Source organism: Salvelinus fontinalis, chromosome 42, assembly GCF_029448725.1.
Source record: "Salvelinus fontinalis isolate EN_2023a chromosome 42, ASM2944872v1, whole genome shotgun sequence".
NCBI classification, from domain to species: domain Eukaryota; kingdom Metazoa; phylum Chordata; class Actinopteri; order Salmoniformes; family Salmonidae; genus Salvelinus; species Salvelinus fontinalis.
In genome coordinates this window covers 17,357,736-17,373,592 of record NC_074706.1, presented here as the reverse complement: position 1 = coordinate 17,373,592, position 15,857 = coordinate 17,357,736, and the positions used below count along the sequence as shown (strand labels likewise).

Sequence of the window (15,857 nt, the reverse complement as noted above, 5' to 3'; positions counted from 1 at the left end):
TCACCCTCTCTTCTCTCTCTCTGCCTCCCTATTTGCATGTCTCTCTCTTTCTCTCTCGCTCCCCTCCCCTCTCATTCCCCTCTCTGCCATTTCATTTACAGATATCTCTATCTCTTTGGCATCTCCCTTCATCTCTCTCTCTCCGTCCATCGCTCCATCCCACCTCTCTTTCATGTGAAGCTCGCCCCCATGGAAATCCCAGTAATCCCAGTCTATGGAAGTATTTCAGCAACAACTGCAATCTTATAAAGCTCCAACAAATATCACCCACCCAGGTTGTACTGTACTGAGTGTCTCAGAGTAAGAGTAGGATCAGTTTTACCTTTTGGAAGATAATGAGATTAGATGGACAGGGGGGACCTGATCCTAGATCAACAGTCCCTTCCTTTTAGAGGCCCTGGTAATTAAAGAGGGCCCAGAGGCAGTGGCGTCATGCCTGTATCTGTTCTCTGTTCTAGAATCTCAGTGAAGACATACAGTAATCTGAGTAGACCAGACGAAATAGGCAGCCTCTCCCTCCTCTCTCTCGCTCTCTCTCTCGCTCTCTCTCTCTTTCCCTCAATTAAATTAAATTAAAGGGCTTTATTGGCATTGGAAACATATGTTAACATTGCCAAAGCAAGTGAAATATATCACAAACAAAAGTGAAAATACAATACGAAATTGTTTGTTCTTCACTGGTTGCCCTTTTCTTGAGGCAACAGGTCACAAATATTGCTGCTGTGATTGCATACTGTGGTATTTCACCCAATAGATATGGGAGTTTATTTAAAATTGGATTTGTTTTCGAATTCTTTGTGGGTCTGTGTAATCTGAGGGAAATATGTGTCTTTAAAATGGTCATACATTTGGCAGGAGGTTAGGAAGTGCAGCTGTTTCCACTTTATTTTGTGGGCATTGTGCACATAGCCTGTCTACTCTTGAGAGACAGGTCTGCCTTCTGTACATATTCAAATATTTCCTTAATTTTGGGTCAGTCTCAGTGGTCAGGTATTCTGTCACCGTGTACTCTCTGTTTAGGGCCAAATAGGATTCTAGTTTAATCCGTTTTTAAAATAAATTCTATCCAATGTGTGAAGTAATGATATTTTTGTTTTCTCATGATTTGGTTGGGTCTAATTGTGTCTTTGTTCTGTTTCACACACACACACACACACACACACACACACACACACACACACACACACACACACACACACACACACACACACACACACACACACACACACACACACACACACACACACACACACACACACACACACACACACAGTCTGTCTCGCCCCCCCTCTCTTGCTCTCATTCATTCAGAAGTGTGTGTAGTGTGTACTCTGTTCCCCTTTCCGTCTCTGCTCACTTCAGTGCCTTTTCATTTCATTCAAACCATAGATGTATTATTGATCGATAACGCAGCAGCATGTGTGTGATTCTCGTTTTTGCGGATGCTTTGTGAGATTCACTTCCACTGTGACTAGGATTCTTGTTTCGACTAAAAAGGGTGCATTGGTTTTCCCACTCATTCTCTATTGTCTGAAATAGTGTGGGGGTGTTTCGGTTTGGTTGGCCAGTATCAGACCCAAAGAGGATGATCGAAAACTCAACAGATCACAACACTGTCAAACGGTCTCAGAACTTAGAATCTCTCTCTCTCTCTCTCATTTTCTCCCCTCCCTACATTCTCTCTCTCTCTCTCTCTCTCTCTCTCTCTCTCTCTCTCTCTCTCTCTCTCTCTCTCTCTCTCTCTCTCTCTCTCTCTCTCTCTCTCTCTCTGTCTCTGTCTCTGTCTCTCTGTCTCTCTCTCTGTCTGTCTGTCTGTCTGTCTGTCTGTCTGTCTGTCTGTCTCTCTCTCTCTGTCTGTCTGTCTGTCTGTAGTGTATCATGAGATTAAGCAGTAAAAAATAGGGGTATGGTTGTAGAGAATCGAAGGTACCATGAATGCAATAAGAAACCTTAGGTGCTGGCTTAAGGCCGGTAGCAACCCCTACAGAATGTCCGGTCAGAACTAGGATGAGACGGATGTTTAATGGAAGAAGATGTCCACATTCACACACACATCACACACACATCTGACCTCTCATGGTTCAGATAACTGAGAATCATGTCCAATGAGAACTGGCATGAACTATGTGGTGGTTTGGATGCACGCACAATTAAACATCAGACAAACAGGGATTGGGTCCACAGAGGGATAAGTTCAGCAGGAGGGGAAACTGTGGAAGTGCTCATTAGGATGGGGATAGCACGTTTCTGACCACACAGCATTCTGGGGTCTTTTATTATTTTTTTATGTAACCTTTATTTAACTAGGCAAGTCAGTTAAGGACAAATTCTTATTTACAATGACTGGCCTACCCCGGCCAAACCCGGGCGACGCTGGGACAATTGTGTCTGTACTTGTGCGTGCGAACGTGAACCCGCGCCTGACTATGTGTGCGCGTGTATCATGCAGGGACCAAGGTATGAGTTTGGAGTAACCTTTGCCCTCTCTTCAACTGAACTCAAGTCCATTCCTGGTTCACTAACAATTTAGTCTGCATAATGTTTTTTTACTACCACATATGGACACATTCCAACCTTATGACAGGTAGTAATAGTACTTCATATGGGCTTTCAGGGCAATATGTTGACATTTTATGACAAGCTAAAAGCATGGTGGACATGCAAAGTAGCCTCATACAGTAGCCTTGCTCGGTCAGACACAGTGTTTGCATCGCAAACAGCACCCTGTTCCCTTTTGTGCACTTCAGGGCTCTGGTCAAAAGTAGTGCTCTATATCGGGAATAGGGTGCCATTTGGGACACACCCTGTCCCGTCAAACGGAATTACTTGAGCAGTGCCCAATCAATCAAATCAAATTGTATCTATATAGCCCTATGAGCAAGATGTCAAGATGAAGCTGCTGCTATCGTGTACAAGTGGCTTTTGCTAAATAGATTTAATTTGAATGAGACTAGCCTGTAACCTCCTACAACCACCCAGAAGTCTTACGGGTTTACATTCTGTTTTGCAACACGGATTACACCTGGCTATGGGCGGAAGATGTGAGCTTGGTGCCCTCACCAATCAGCGTCCTTTGAAGAACTATGGGGGTGGTTTAGTTGATGGCGAATGCGAAGCACCACTGTCGACAGCCACTATATGGCTTTAGTTGAGTTGGCATTTCTTTGCTGAAGACAAGGTAGTAAGTAGATAGCTATGTTAGCTAAAATGCTTTTGCAGCCAGGTCATCAGGATGCAAGTCAGTATTCAACGTCCATCCATGTCCAAGGACGTCGGGAGACGATGTGGAAACCGGCCACTAGGGGCAACAGTGAGCGCAGTTAACTTAAATTAGGTTTTGGTTTTGCTAGAGCGTTTTTCTAAGCTTCTGCCTCTGATTCCAAAGGTTGCAAGTTCGAATCCAGCGATAGAAAGAGATTTTTGTTTAAGCCTATCCCAAACCTTAACCCTTACCTTAACCATTCTGAGTTAATGCCTAACTTTAAGATTTTGGGGTTAACGACCTCAACTTAAACCCTAACCTTAAAAATTCTAAGCTAATGCCTAAACGTAACCTTAAACACTACACTAATATACTTCGAAAGTTGATGTTTGAGAAACATGGACGAACGTCTAATTCTGACGTGAGACTGTGAGACCTAGTTGGTTTGTGTCTTGGTACTCGATGTGCCTTTCTCTGCAAAGAAGACATGCACTTCTTTTACTTCTGCAAAAAGCGGCGCTTTGGCTTCTGTTTTCTGACTGGTTGAATATGATCCAATTACTTTAAAATGGGTTTTTCTGCAACACCACTCGGGCAAAACGGCTTCAATGGTTACTTTTCCAGAATGATAGTGCAGAGGTAATCAGTCTGATAATTAGGAGCCTAATTTACTTGTAGTAAAGGATAAATATGCTGACAATAACCAAGCCTAGACCCTAGGGTTTGGAATTAGCCCTTAACAACGTTAATCCAACACGTAATCTACTGATGTTCTGGGTTGATTGTAAAGGTAATTTGAACAGATGGACCTACCTTCTACTGTGAGACAGACTATTTTGAGTAGGTGGTCTGGCTCACGGCATCTGGACTCACTCACTGAGACACACACACACACACACACACACACACACACACACACACACAGAGCGAAGGATAATGGGGAGAGGGAGAGCTGGAGGGAAAGAGAGTGAATGAAAGACAGAAGGGGAGAGAGAATTAGAGAGTGAGAGAGAACATAGCCCACGCAATCTTTTTAATGAACTGCCTTCCTCACAGCAGACATATTAGTGGAATGTCTCTACATTAAAGTTGCATTCACATGGCAGAGGAGGTTTGGGTGACAACCCCTCAACAGCGTGTGTGTGTGCGTGTGCGTGTGTATAAGGGTAGGTGGAATAAAGTACCTGCCATGTGCTGACATTTGTGTGTGTCTGTGTGTGTGTGGGCATTTGTGCAGAAAGTAGCGATCATAAATGTACTTATAGGTCGCAGGGGCGCAATTTCCTTTGGTAAAATAAACTTAACCGTGTGTTGGCTTTTTGAGTCAGTTCCACTACATTTCCCCAGCTCAGCTACAAGCAGTCTCCTCAACCTGTCTCTATAAGTCTGCATATTCCCATATAGTGCACTACTTTTGACCAGATCCCAATGAGCCCTGATCAAAACTAGTGCATAGGGTGCCATTTGAGATGCACTGAATGTTTCTATGTTAGAGTTTGTAGTTTAACTTGATATTCTGTAGATACTAATCGTGTGGATTCTGCGTTACAACACATGCTGTTGGGACAGAGAGAGAGAGAGAGAGAGAGAGAGAGCGAGAGCGAGAGAGAGAGAAGGGAAAGAGAGAGAGAAGGGAGAGAGAGAGAGAGAATAACACAATGTTAACATGGGAAGAGAGAGAGAGAGGGAGAGAGAGAGAGCGAGAGAGAGAGAGAGAGAGAGAGAGAGGGAGAGAGAGAGAGCGAGAGAGAGAGAGAGAGAGAGAGAAGGGAGAGAGAGAGAGAGAGAGAGAGAGAGAGAGAGAGAGAGAGAGCGAGAGAGAGAGAGATGCACATCCATTATATTCTCTCACCCTGACCTATATATTGTGATCATAACATATGATCTGGATTTACATCCGTACATCTATCTAAATCATTCTGTCTCGCCATAATATGAGTAAATATGTTATTTTAATAAACAGTATTTTCTCTATCATAGTAATTGGAATAAATTCCAATAATTGATATTAAGCATAATCATCGGGATTATTTTAATAATGCCATAGGCTAGTCAACATCCTTATATTGATTGATATGTTAGAAAAAGGTGCATTTTATCTGTTTCTTTTAAGTGTGAATAAATCGATGTGGGAATGGATAAAATATGAACTATTCCTCAAAATAAGGATCAACGAATGCATGAATAAAGGAACGACGAGTCGCTGGAAGCAAAGCAATAATTGCGAGGGGAGCTCGCAGCCAGGCTTCAAAACACACCGGGAAATAAAGGAGTGCCGTCCACTGTTTTTCCCTCTTTCGGGCGCTGAGAGGCAGCATTAGGCTACCACTTACCCGACACCACCCACGACAGGCTCACTGTAATAACACAATGTTAACATGGGAAGGTTTGAAGTTGCCTCTGAATGTCACATACCAACAATGTGATGGGTACACATATAGCCATGTACGCGTAGACTCTGACACACGAGCATTGTGACTAGAAGGGTAAACAGAAGGTTGTCTACGGGAGCTATAACGGGCAATATGGAGAGGAGGAAAGCCACGGGAGAAGACCACGGCATCCCTGTGTCCAAAATGTAGACAACATTTTATGGGACGGGCGGCACGTTTATTTCGCTAATTGGAAAAGTTACAAAACATACAATGATTATAAATGGGTCTTATCTGAACAGGTCGTCGCTGGACCCGTACGAGGAAGTGTTGAATCGCCCCCCGTGGGTTACAACAACTTTGGGGTGCTTTCTGATATTCACTATCGTGGTTGATATTTTGGGCAACCTTTTGGTGATATTCTCTGTCTACCGGAACAAGAAGCTAAGGAATGCAGGTGAGTAAAGTACTATTGTGCATGAGGTCGGAGTAGCCAAAGTATTGTATTGTGTATATATACAAGTTTCAAAGTGTTGTATTTCACACAACATTGTTGTTCGGATACAGTTGAGTCCGAAATATGACAACAACAAACCGGCGTTTGGGTAAAGCTGTGTACACTGTTCGCGCGCAAATCTCGAAATGAACAAGAAAAGTAGGCTTATTTGTGATTCAGAATTTGTGATAGGCGTAATACCTACATCGATGAAAATCAATCAAATACATTGGTATATCCCCAATTAATTTAGCTTGGGTTTAAAGCTACGGTGAAAGTAATGTCCCGGTGGCATTTGGAGGTAGCTACCCGAGCGTTATAAAGGATGCCGTGTCAATGTTGGTAGCTTGATTTTATACCCTAAACAATGTATGTTGTATACCGGTAAATTTTATATAGGCCAGTCGAGGATGCCTAAATAGGCATGTCATGAAAGTTAGATTATCGCTCTCGTATCATAACCGTCTATGGACGCGCAAACTGTTCTGACCAGACCGAATAACCATGTCTAACTAAATACTTCTCTGTTTAATCTCCGAGCGAGCAAAGATGAAATAATAACTAGAAAGTGTCAACGAATAAGGCTCTTCCAAGAATGAAAAATAGACTCGCGGAGATTGACAAGCGCCGCCTGAAGCCACTCAAGAGAAATTATAGGATGGACAGCAGTGTATTTTAGGAAACATTTGCGCCACAGCCTCGGCATGCTTAGTTGGGGATTGCGTTTCACATCCTATCAATCATGTAACTAAACTGGGAAGTTGAATGAGAACATCTTGAACTATCCGTTTGATTTTTCAATGGACATTTTGGATTAGGTGACGGAACATGCGTCACGTGCGCACTTCGGTTTTATGAATTGGGATCGGAGTGGGGCTGCTGTGTCTCGACCACCTTATTATCACCAGATATTATATAATGTGTTTGATATGATATTATAATGTAGGATAATGCTGTATGTAGGATTATGTTGTATGTTGTGTAGTGTGGATATTTTAAATGCATTATAGTATTGTACTGTGGCGTGATTATTTAACGTATGTTTGGATGATTATATTCCAGTGATTATACTCCAAAGTACTGTACTGATGTAACCCTGTGATAAGAACCTATGACATTATTGTGTGAGAAAACGCAATGATATACATATCATAAAAACGAATTACATTGTGTTTTGATAGGCTACAGATAAAATGTGCGCCAGATAGAAGTTAAGTTGTTGAGAAAATATATATTTAGTCCTATATTATTACAGACTGGTGTGTTCTCCAAATACCAAATGACATGCTTTGCGCTTCGGTTCCGGTTCCGCCATTCAATGACAGATTGGAATTCTAGACGAACCCACATTGTAGATAGATTTGAGTGTTTTATCGTTTCCTGGAATGTGTATCTAGCTAAATGACAATTTTTTTTACCACCCAAATTAGTTTTCTTTTCTTTGATGTTTCATGTTATTAGTTGCGTTTGTTTGTCACAACCTAGACCTGTCAAACACAGAGCATTTTTTTGTGATTTAAGCAAAATGGATTTGTGCCAGTCATATTAAGCCCCCCCTAATGTGATGAATATCATTATTATTAAGGCTTCCTGTAATTCTTCGTCCCACCCCCCTCTCTATCTTTACTTATCATTGTAATCACTTCCATTTAATATAAACATACACAAAATTGCACAATCGCTGTGTCCTGGATTTGAGTCTTTTAATAGTTTATACAGTAAATAGAATCGAACATTCTGTCAGGTGCAGCGAATTTATTTTATTTGATATGTGCTTTTACAAGTTTGATCACATTTTATGCTGCCCAGTCTGTGACTGGCCAGTTAGGGAGCACATCTTTGATCTTTGAGGAGGGGATGGCCGATTCATTTAAATGTAAGTGCACAGAGTTCTGTGCATCTCAACAGTCCCTCTCCTTCTTCTGCATCAATAATGGCTGCATCTCAACAGTCTAAAGTGACGCCCACTCCTTGTCTCTTGTCCTTCATTTGCACTGGTCTGAAAGTCCTAATTGTAGTCCCGAATTATTCAACTGCTTCACCTGTCCAGTCCAGCCCATTCACATCAGTGCAGATGAAGGAAAGGAGACAAGTCGAGGAAGCTACTTTAAACTATTGATATGAAGCCGTTTTTGTCAGTTCAGAGTAGCTGAAGTAGCACTGCTTAAAACTAACTATAAGTTAAGTATCTAAGATGTGCTAAATCAATTATCTCCAGCTCAGGGCTCCAGCTAGGCATTTGTTTGCTAACTTGCCAACTAAGTGGCTAACTTGCTAGCTAAGTGGCTAACTTGCTAGATCAAGCTTCTTGGTTACAGCCGAGACAATTAATCCCGTCCTCGATCAAGATCCCTGCTGTCTTGCTTTTATGTTCATTTAATTTAATTGTTATGCTTGGAAAGAAATAGCGCCCCTTGTCTGCACTGCTGGCAATACCGTATGGTACAGGAACGGTATGAAGGTATGAAATACCGCCCAACCCTAGTAAGAATATTTGCTTTCTATGAAACCATTTACATTGACATGAATATCGATTCAGTCTTTTGTCAGCTTTCTACACAACAATAATTGGCTTTGTATGATGTCATCAATAATGGACCTATGTCACAGGCTTTTTTCACATGAGCCATGTGAAAAAATGATGTATCTCTCTTAATACTGTTTCCACGACAGCATTTGGCGAGTACTAACATCCCTTAAGCAGGCCAGCCACCCGGTTTCCCTGTATCCTTAGGTTCATTCCTTTCAGGATCGTTTGCAATTTCTCAGCCCAGTTCCCAAAGATGGTGCCATTCCTTCAATTCAAGCCGGAGAAAAGGAAAAAACCCTGCTTTGGCAAATCGTATGCCTCATGGCGGCCATATTGATTGACACAGAAACTTTTCTACTTTCTAGGTCTATCTGCCCATGTGGCCTGTCCCTCTGCCAGCGAACAGAATGGCAGTGCCGCAGGAGAGTGGGTGTGTGTGTGTGACTGCACATTGAACTCTGATCTGAAGCACTCTCTCTCAACCCAGCGATGTGTTATTGTTTTCCATCCTTTCAGAAGTAGACTGTTGTTTGTGTGCCAAAGTTTTGTGTGTGTGTTTGTAGTACACCAGGCACAACAACAGTGTGTTGTACAGTCATGTTGTGTATGATTGAGGGCAAGTCATTCAATTCAATTTATCATGCAGGTTCTAACAGACAATAAACCTTGGCAACAGAGAACTTGCAGACATGACATACATGTACAGTGCATTTGGAATATTTTCAGACCCCTTGACTTTTTCAACATTTTGTGACATTACAGCCTAATTCTAAAATGGATGAAAACCAACATTTCCTCATTAATCTACACACAATTACCCATAATGACAAAGTGAAAATAGGTTTTTATAATTTTTTGCAAATGCTTTAATAAATCAAAAACAGAAGTACTGTAATGCGATGCTACTGGCGGCAGAGAAGTCAGGCGCAGGAGAGCGGAAACTGATTTACAACGGTTGTGATTAATATCCATAAACCAACGTCAACAGAACAATACAATAAATGGGTCAAACAAAATCCGGTAGATACCAGCATACAGTGCACAAGCACTACAACAAACAATTACCGACAAGGACATGGGGGGGGGTTGGGGGTGTTAAATACACAACATGTAATATATGGAATTGGAACCAGGTGTGATGGAAGACAAGACAAAACCAATGGAAAATGAAAAGTGGATCGGCGATGGCTAGAAGGTCGGTGACGTCGACCGCCGAACGTCGCCCGAACAAGGAGAGGAACCAACTTCGGTGGAAGTCGTGACAAATACCTTATTTACATAAGTATTCAGATACTTTACTATTCAACTCGAAATTGAGCTCAGGTACATCCTGTTTCCGTTGATCTTCCTTAAGATGTGTTTACAACTTGATTGGAGTCCACCTGTGGTAAATTCAATTGATTGGACATGGTTTGGAAAGGCACACACCTGTCTATATAAAGGACACATTTGACCTTGCATGTCAGAGCAAAATCCAAGCCATGAGTTTGAAGGAATTGTCCGTAGAGCTCCGAGACAGGATTGTGTTGAGGCACAGATCTGGGGAAGGGTACCAAAACATTTATGCAGAATTGCAGGTCCCCAAGAACACAGTGGCCTCCATCATTATTAAATGGAAGGTTTGGAACCACCAAGACTCTTCCTAGAGCTGGCCACCCGGCCAAACTGAACAATCGGGGGAGAAGGTTCTTGGTCAGTTAGGTGACCAAGAACCCGATGGTCACTCTGACAGAGCTCCAGACTTTCTCTGTGGAGATGGGGGAACCTTCCAGAAGGATAACCATCTCTGCAGTACTCCACCAATCAGGCCTTTATGATAGAGTGGCCAGACGGAAGCCAGTCCTCAGTAAAAGGCACATGACATCCAGCTTGGAGTTTGCCAAAAGACCCTTAAAGAGACTCAGACCATGAGAAACAAGATTCTCTGGTCTGATGAAACGAAGATTGAACTCTTTGGTCAAGCGTCACGTCTGGAGGAAACCTGGCACCATCCCTACGGTGATGCATGGTAGTGGCAACATCATGCTTTGGGGATGTTTTTCAGCGGCAGGGACTGGGAGACTAGTCATTATCGAGGGAAAGATGAACGGAGCAAAGTACAGAGAGATCCTTGATGAAAACCTGCTCCAGAGCGCTCAGGACCTCAGACTGGGGTGGATGTTCACCTTCCAACAGGAAAACGACCCTCATGTCCGTAGCCATGGAAGTGCTTTGAAAGGCTGGTAATGGCTCACATCAACACCATTATCCCAGAAACCCTAGACCCACTCACATTTGCATACTGCCCAAACAGATCCACAGATGATGCAATCTCTATTGCACTCCGCACTGCCCTTTCCCACCTGGACAAAAGGAGCACCTACGTGAGAATGCTATTCATTGACTACAGCTCAGTGTTCAACACCATAGTACCCTCAAAGCTTATCATTAAGCTAAGTATCCTGGGACTAAACACCTTCCTCTACAACTAGATCCTGGACTTCCTGACGGGCCGCCCCCAGGTGGTGAGGGTAGGTAGCAACACATCTGCCAGTGGTAGGCCTGATCACCGACAACAACCAGACAGCCTATAGGAAGGAGGTCAGAGACCTGGCCGGATGGTGCAAGAATAACAACCTTTCCCTCAACACAACCAAGATTAAGGAGATGATTGTGGACTACAGGAAAAGGAGGACCGAGCACGCCCCCATTCTCATCAACGGGGCTGTAGTGGAGCAGGTTGACAGATTCAAGTTTCTTGGTGTCCACATCACCAACGAACTAGAATGGTCCAAACACACCAAGACAGTCGTGAAGAGGGCACGGCAAAGCCTATTCCCCCTCAGGAAACTAAAAATATTTGGCATGGGTCCTCAGATCCTCAAAAGGTTCTACAGCTGCAACATCGAGAGCATCCTGACTGGTTGCATCACTGCCTGGTACGTCAATTGCTCGGCCTCCGACCGCAAGGCACTACAAAGGGTAGTGCATACGGCCCAGTACATCACTGGGGCTAAGCTGCCTGCCATCTAGGACCTCTACACCAGGCGGTGTCAGAGGAAGGCCCTGAAAATTGTCAAAGACCCCAGCCACCCCAGACATAGACTGTTCTCTCTGCTTCTCAACAGTGTTTACCTCCAAGCCATAAGACTCCTGAACAGGTAGTCAAATGGCTTCCGGGACTATGGTTGGCTACCCGGTTGAAATGGCTACCCCCCCCTCCATCCCCTCTTTTACACTGCTGCTACTCTCTGTTTTTCACATTTGCATAGTCACTTTAACTATACATTCATGTACATACTACCTCAATTGGCCCGACCAACGGGCTATCTGCATTGTATTCCGCCACCCACCACCCGCCAACCCCTCTTTTACGCTACTGCTACTCTCTATTTATCATATGCATAGTCACTTTAACCATATCTACATGTACATACTACCTCAATCAGCCCGACTAACCGGTGTCTGTATGTAGCCTCGCTACTGTTATAGCCTCGCTACTGTATGTAGCCTCTCCACTGTTATTTTTCACTGTCTGTTTTACTGTGGTTTTTATTTCTTTACTTACCTATTGTTCACCTAATACCTTTTTTTTGCACTGTTGGTTAGAGCCTGTTAAGTAAGCATTTCACTGTAAGATCGCACCCTGACAAAGAAACTTTGATTTGATTTGTCCAAACGTTTGACTGGTACTGTATGTGTAGATTGACGAGGGAGAAAGAACAATTTCATTCATCTTAGAATACGGCTGCAACGTAACAAAATGTGGAAAAAGTCAAAAGGTCTGAATACTTTCCGAATGCACCGTATGTCTATCTTACAGAGTCTGATTATAGAGTCTGGTGTAAAAGCCATATAATGTCTACAAGCCCTATGTGTACTATCAAAGTCATGTCTTTCCATGCATACACATTACAAGTATCAATGATGTTATGGTGAACTTCAGATTCAAACTTCAAGTCCCAATGAAGTGCCTTAGCTCAAAGCATGATTGGATTTGCTACCGGATGTCCCCAAAGTTTGTTTTCATTTCATTAATGTTATTTTGGATCATCATAAAATCGAAAATCCCACTGCCCCTCCAGAGTGTTGTTGTAGCTCCAAGCGTAATACATGATTTCTAAGCATATAATATGGCTTTAAGTGCTTTGCGTATGTCTCCATTTACGACAAGCGTTTATGGTCCCTAAATATCCCACTGGCTTTGTTGTTAAACCTCTTTAACGTAAATTGGTACACAGCATAGTGGCGTCAAATTAGAGAGCTCTTTGAAAAACAAAAGACAAATCCTCATTTTGGAGGGAAATTGATATATTTAAATTGCAGTCATTCCCCCCAGCGTCTTGTTTGATTTCCATCTAGAGGGAAACCATTTTATATCCCAATTAAACTCTGGATCAAACCAGATTGAGGTTTGTTCTTTTGGGACTATTCCATTGTACTAGAAACACCTAACCAACGGCAACTCTAAAGTATTAAAATATTTCGATTAGATTGGATAGTATTTTATTGTGTTTTCACAGAAATGTCTATTATATACAGAAATTGCACTGCGTTCAAAGAGATTCCACAACAAAAAGAGAAACATAATTTAGTCATAACATCAGACATACAAATTCATTCATTTATTCATATTTGACACAGGTCTGGTATTTACTAATCGTCTGGATGGTCAATGGACAGCCTAGCATGTTTGAGTGACAGGAAAATACATGGGTATTGTGAACAAAGCTTTTTGTCCACCTCTCTGATAATCTGCTTCTCAATATCTGTCATTGGAGTGCACCAGACAAAAGAAGAGTCCCATTTTGAACCTGTCTTGTGAGGTCCAATGTTCATTTTGCTGATTGCAATGTGGCAAACAAAGTATTACCAGAATGTAGTGTATTGTATCTACTTCACAAGGTTTGGAATGAGTACATTTTGCCACCGGGTCGATTAGTTTTTTCATGAATGCGCTTGTTAAATCACCCGTTTGGCGAAGTAGGCTGTGATTCAATGATAAATCACTGCATTGATTAATTGCAATGCAGGACAAGCTAGTTAAGCTAGTAATATCATCAACCATGTGTAGTTAACAAGTGATTATGTTAAGATTGATTGTATTTTATAAGATACGTTTAATGCTAGCTAGCAACTTACCTTGGCTCCTTGCTGCACTCGCGTAACAGGTGGTCAGCCTGCCACGCAGTCTCATCGTTGAGTGCAATGTAATCGGCCATAATCGGCGTCCAAAAATGCCGATTACCGATTGTTATGAAAACCGGCCCTAATTAATCGGCCATGCCGATTTAATCGGTCGACCTCTAATATAAATCCCAAACACGCTCAAACAAAGCAGCAACAGTTCCGCTCTTTGAAACGGTGATAAGTGGGCATCCGTGAAGTGGGATGAAATGTCTGTGTCCTTCTTCCCCATCCAGTGGGCTGGCCTTATCAGTAGTTTCCAGAGTTTTCACCTCGGAAAAGTGAGACTGGGGCTTAAGACCTTCCGGGATCCCAATTTGACTTCGCTTTTTCTGTTGGCTTTTTCTGTTGGATCAGTGCAGCTATAGGTGATTTGAATGTGGGTAGAGTGTCACGCGCCAGGTGTCCACTGCTACTCTATGTGAAATTGAACAGCGGCTGGCTGATCTGTTTCAAATCCCCCACCCCTGTGAACGCTGCTACACTTGACATATTGTTACTCAAACACTGTGCTTGCTCGCTTTCTCCTCTGGCTGCAGTGGAGAAGCTATCATTAACTATGTCCTTGAAACCCCTGTTCACAGTTCTACAGAGACATTGTAGACACGGTGGTCGTATAGACTGTATTCTATACATGAGAGAACACTCAATCTTGCAAGGTGAATACCAGTAACCTGCTTTCGCATTCTCTCTGTAGACACAGTCCCTGTCTTCTTTAGTTGCATAACTGTCTAAGTTGGATATGTCTAACCTTGGCTGATATGCTCAAACTTTATATTACGTCTGTCAGAGTTTCTACAAAACCATCAGCCAAGAACCAGTCTTTTACCAAAGAGTTTGCCTCGCTACACTACACAAAGCACAACTTTCCTATCAAGGGAATTGGTACCATTCTTTCAGGGTAAGAACATGTTTAAAACAACACCTCAATGCATCAAAACAATAACCAGGTAAGTCACATTGCGATCAACATCTTTGTCAACTCTTACATGTGAACATTGGCCAAAAAAGCTGCATGCTCCTGTTGACGTCCGTTGCCGCAGGGGGCTGACCACACTAGGAGTCAAGCAGTGGCGGGGGGGGGGGGGGGGGGTAGGGCACGTTGTCAGGACCAAGGAGGATGGTGGGTAAACTCAGGTGACTCAGGTGAGAGTGGCCGTAGGGTTGCATGACATTGGGGTGCCTTCGCTCTGTATATGTGTGTTGGTGGCTTCCCTGTGTGTATGTGTGTGTGTTGGTGGCTTCCCTGTGTGTGTGTGTGTGTGTGTGTGTGTGTGTGTGTGTGTGTGTGTGTTTTGGTGGCTTCGCTGTGTGTGTGTGTGTCCGAGCTGCATAAATGAATAATGTGTTGGGAACGTTCTCCTTAGTTCTCATCATAACCCACTTAACATCGTCCGTAAATCAGTCTTAACATCACCACCAGTCAACTAGGGCAAGAAAGAAATGAAAAGTGGATGTTGTCAATACCTCTTCAAGTAGGCTTGCCAGTGTGTGTGTGTGTGTGTGTGTGTATTTTATTAGGATTCCCATTAGCTGTTGCGAAAGCAGCAGCTACACTTCCTGGGGTCCACACAAACCATGAAACATGACGTAGTACAGAACATGAATGGACAAGAACAGCTGTGTGTGTTTGTCCCTTTTATGAGTTACGCCAGCAGGACTATTCTCTGTGACACTGTGGTCCTTGCTGGTGATCTGCTAATTGGCCAATGTAAATTCTATTGGAGTGCCGTCAGGTGCATGTGTCTATCAAGCCAACCTGGAGCAGTGAGCAAACCTAATGAAAGGATTGGATTGTGTTGTGAAGTTGTGTGGCTTGGTTATAAGTCTGCTGTTATCCTCTGTCGTGCTAACTCCCATGGGGATGGGCTGAGTGGGGGGAAAGAGAGGTAGAGAGAGACTAATAGAAAGGGAGGGAAACAGAGACATCTCATCTGTTGAATTTGTTCGTTGAAGATGAAAATAGAGCAATTTTCTGGGTCCCTCTTTTTTTTGCCTATTTCATTCCCACGGCACAGATGTCAATTCAACGTCTATTTCTTGTTTGTTCAGCATAATTTAACTGCAATGGAGTGGCAACAATGTTGATTC

The 15,857-nt window shown here is 42.9% G+C and overlaps 1 protein-coding gene across 1 annotated transcript in view; it reads left to right on the top strand.

The window, feature by feature from the left end:
- The first annotated feature begins 5,160 nt into the window (after positions 1–5,160).
- The window catches only part of LOC129841314 (melatonin receptor type 1A-A), a 52,688-nt gene continuing 41,991 nt past the window's right edge, over positions 5,161–15,857 (top strand). The window contains exon 1 of the mRNA XM_055909524.1: positions 5,161–6,031. Coding sequence (XP_055765499.1) covers positions 5,848–6,031 — 184 coding nt within the window. The 5' untranslated portion in view covers positions 5,161–5,847. The remainder of the gene's footprint in view (positions 6,032–15,857) is intronic.